The sequence below is a fragment of the Hippocampus comes genome, unplaced genomic scaffold (genome assembly GCF_001891065.2).
Source record: "Hippocampus comes isolate QL1 unplaced genomic scaffold, H_comes_QL1_v1.1 scaffold17, whole genome shotgun sequence".
NCBI lineage: Eukaryota > Metazoa > Chordata > Actinopteri > Syngnathiformes > Syngnathidae > Hippocampus > Hippocampus comes.
Window position 1 is genome coordinate 1377428 of NW_017805002.1, and position 2068 is coordinate 1379495.

At 44.4% G+C, this 2068-nt stretch overlaps 1 protein-coding gene across 1 annotated transcript; it reads left to right on the top strand.

The window, feature by feature from the left end:
* The first annotated feature begins 314 nt into the window (after nt 1-314).
* On the top strand, nt 315-1978 carry LOC109508105 (guanylin-like). The gene is made up of 3 exons (XM_019857952.1): nt 315-444; nt 524-713; nt 1613-1978. Exons 1-3 carry the CDS (start codon nt 370-372, stop codon nt 1669-1671), a joined length of 324 nt encoding a protein of 107 aa, XP_019713511.1. The 5' UTR covers nt 315-369; the 3' UTR covers nt 1672-1978.
* Nucleotides 1979-2068: the final 90 nt, after the last annotated feature.

Here is a 2068-nt window from a genome sequence, read left to right on the forward strand (position 1 = left end):
CAAAGTTTGTCTGACTCAGCAACGGTAGCTAAGGGGTGAAACATCAAGTTCACATTATAACCAGTTGCAATAAACTACATCCTGTGTGCTCTGCAAAAAGTTTTGACATACAATACATCATTGGATGAGACATTATTATTGACACTGGCGGCGTTTCTAGCGAGTGTCGAGCGCAACAAGCTAATCGGACGGAGCAGGATTTATGGATTCCCCTTTACGGCCCGTAAAAACCAAAGTGCTACTCATTAACCCGTGAGAAAACTTTGCTCCCATTGGCCACACCTCTAGTCATATGACCGCAGTAGGATTTAAAAAGGTGTCGCAGACCTGGAGGAGCAAGCAGACTCTGCGAAGATCAGCATCGCAACAATGAAGGTCGCACTCGCTTGCATCGCTCTCCTGGTTCTAGTCGTGGGCCGCAGCACCGAGGCTGTGCAGGTGGAGGTAAGTAAGATGCCGAGGTTGATCGACATCCTCAGGAGGTAGCAGGACCTCAAAGTTCTTCCTGTCTATCCCCTTAAAGGAGAACGGCTTGTCCTTCTCCCTGGAGGCCGTCAAGAGACTCCAGGAGATGTTCGAGAGCGTCAGGACACCCCTGCAGAATCCGCGGCTGCGGGCCAGTTCCCCGTCCATGTGCGAGGATCCCATGCTGCCCCAGGAGCTGCTGCCCCTGTGCAAGCAGAAGGGGGCGTCGGCGTCACTCGCCAGACTCGGTGAGGATCCTCGTCACTTCTCCTTACATCTCTAACACGAGATGAGCAAAAAACTTCATTTATGTTCAGTTGTTCAATTTAAAAAGTGACACTAGTGTTTTTTACAGATTCATTAAACAGGATTTCGATAATAAAAATCATTATGATATTTTCTAGTGTAATATGCAAATTTGATGACAACGAAATTGGGGTTTTCGTTGCCGGTAAGTCGTCGCCATCAAAATTATTCGCGCATTTTGGACAGCACTTGACCTCATTAGAGCCCTAGCCTACCCCAGCTGAATTTCTCGACCCTGGGATGGTTGCTGGCCAATCACAGGGCAGATTCAGCAGATCCACATTTACACTCACATTCAAACCTGATGACAGGTTCAAACCTATCGTTAACCGAAGCAAATTTTTGGCAAGAGAAGCAGACCCCGCCCCCGACCCCCACCCTCTCGCCTGATTGCTTCCCTGGCAATCACATATCATCTAACAAGCATTCACATTCACAAGCATGAACAACTTAAGAGTCTTCAATGTCAGCTAACTTTTGATGAGAGAAGCAGAATCCACCCTGGACTGCTTGCCAGCCAATTGAATAAGGCCGTACTGCTCAAATACTTGATGTTCTAACAATTTCACGTCTCCGATGAACCTAACATGCATGATTTTGGAATGTTCAGAATGCAGAACTGCGAGGCAGGTGTGCCAACCATGAGTTAACCATGCTACCTCATCAAAATTATAAACAATTCTAATCATAAAATATCTTAGTATGATATAAATCTTATATGAGAGTCACTTTGTGAATTGAAGTACAAAAATGAATTACCTTTTCGACTACATCTTATACCTATAGATTCTAACGTACTGTAGACGCTAACACCAATGCAAACCATTTTCCTTTGTTGCAGCTATGGTGCCGTTGGACGTCTGCGAGATCTGTGCCTTTGCTGCCTGCAGCGGCTGCTAAGCCGACACCGCAAACGCGCTTGGTTTTCTTATTTGTATTTGTCTTCATTTCTTTTATTTAAAAAAAACATACACCATTTCTTAAAAAAAAAGAAAAAAGGCCAAAAGAAGAACAGGAATCAAAAAGGAGTTGCTAAGTGCCAGCTGTTACTTAAAAAAAAGGGGAAAAAAAGCATTTGCCACCTTGTTTTGTCATTGGTTTTATGTTTGAAATTGTTTTTGTTACATTTCTGTCTTACCATACTTTGTGTACCTATTTAAACATCTACTTCTATATTATTGTTTGGAATAAAAATGTGTGCAAGTCACATACGCTTGTGTGTTTGTGTTTGTGGGTGTGCGTGTGCGTGTGTGTGTGTGTGCGCGCGCGCGCGCGCGTGTGTGTGTGTGTGTGTGTG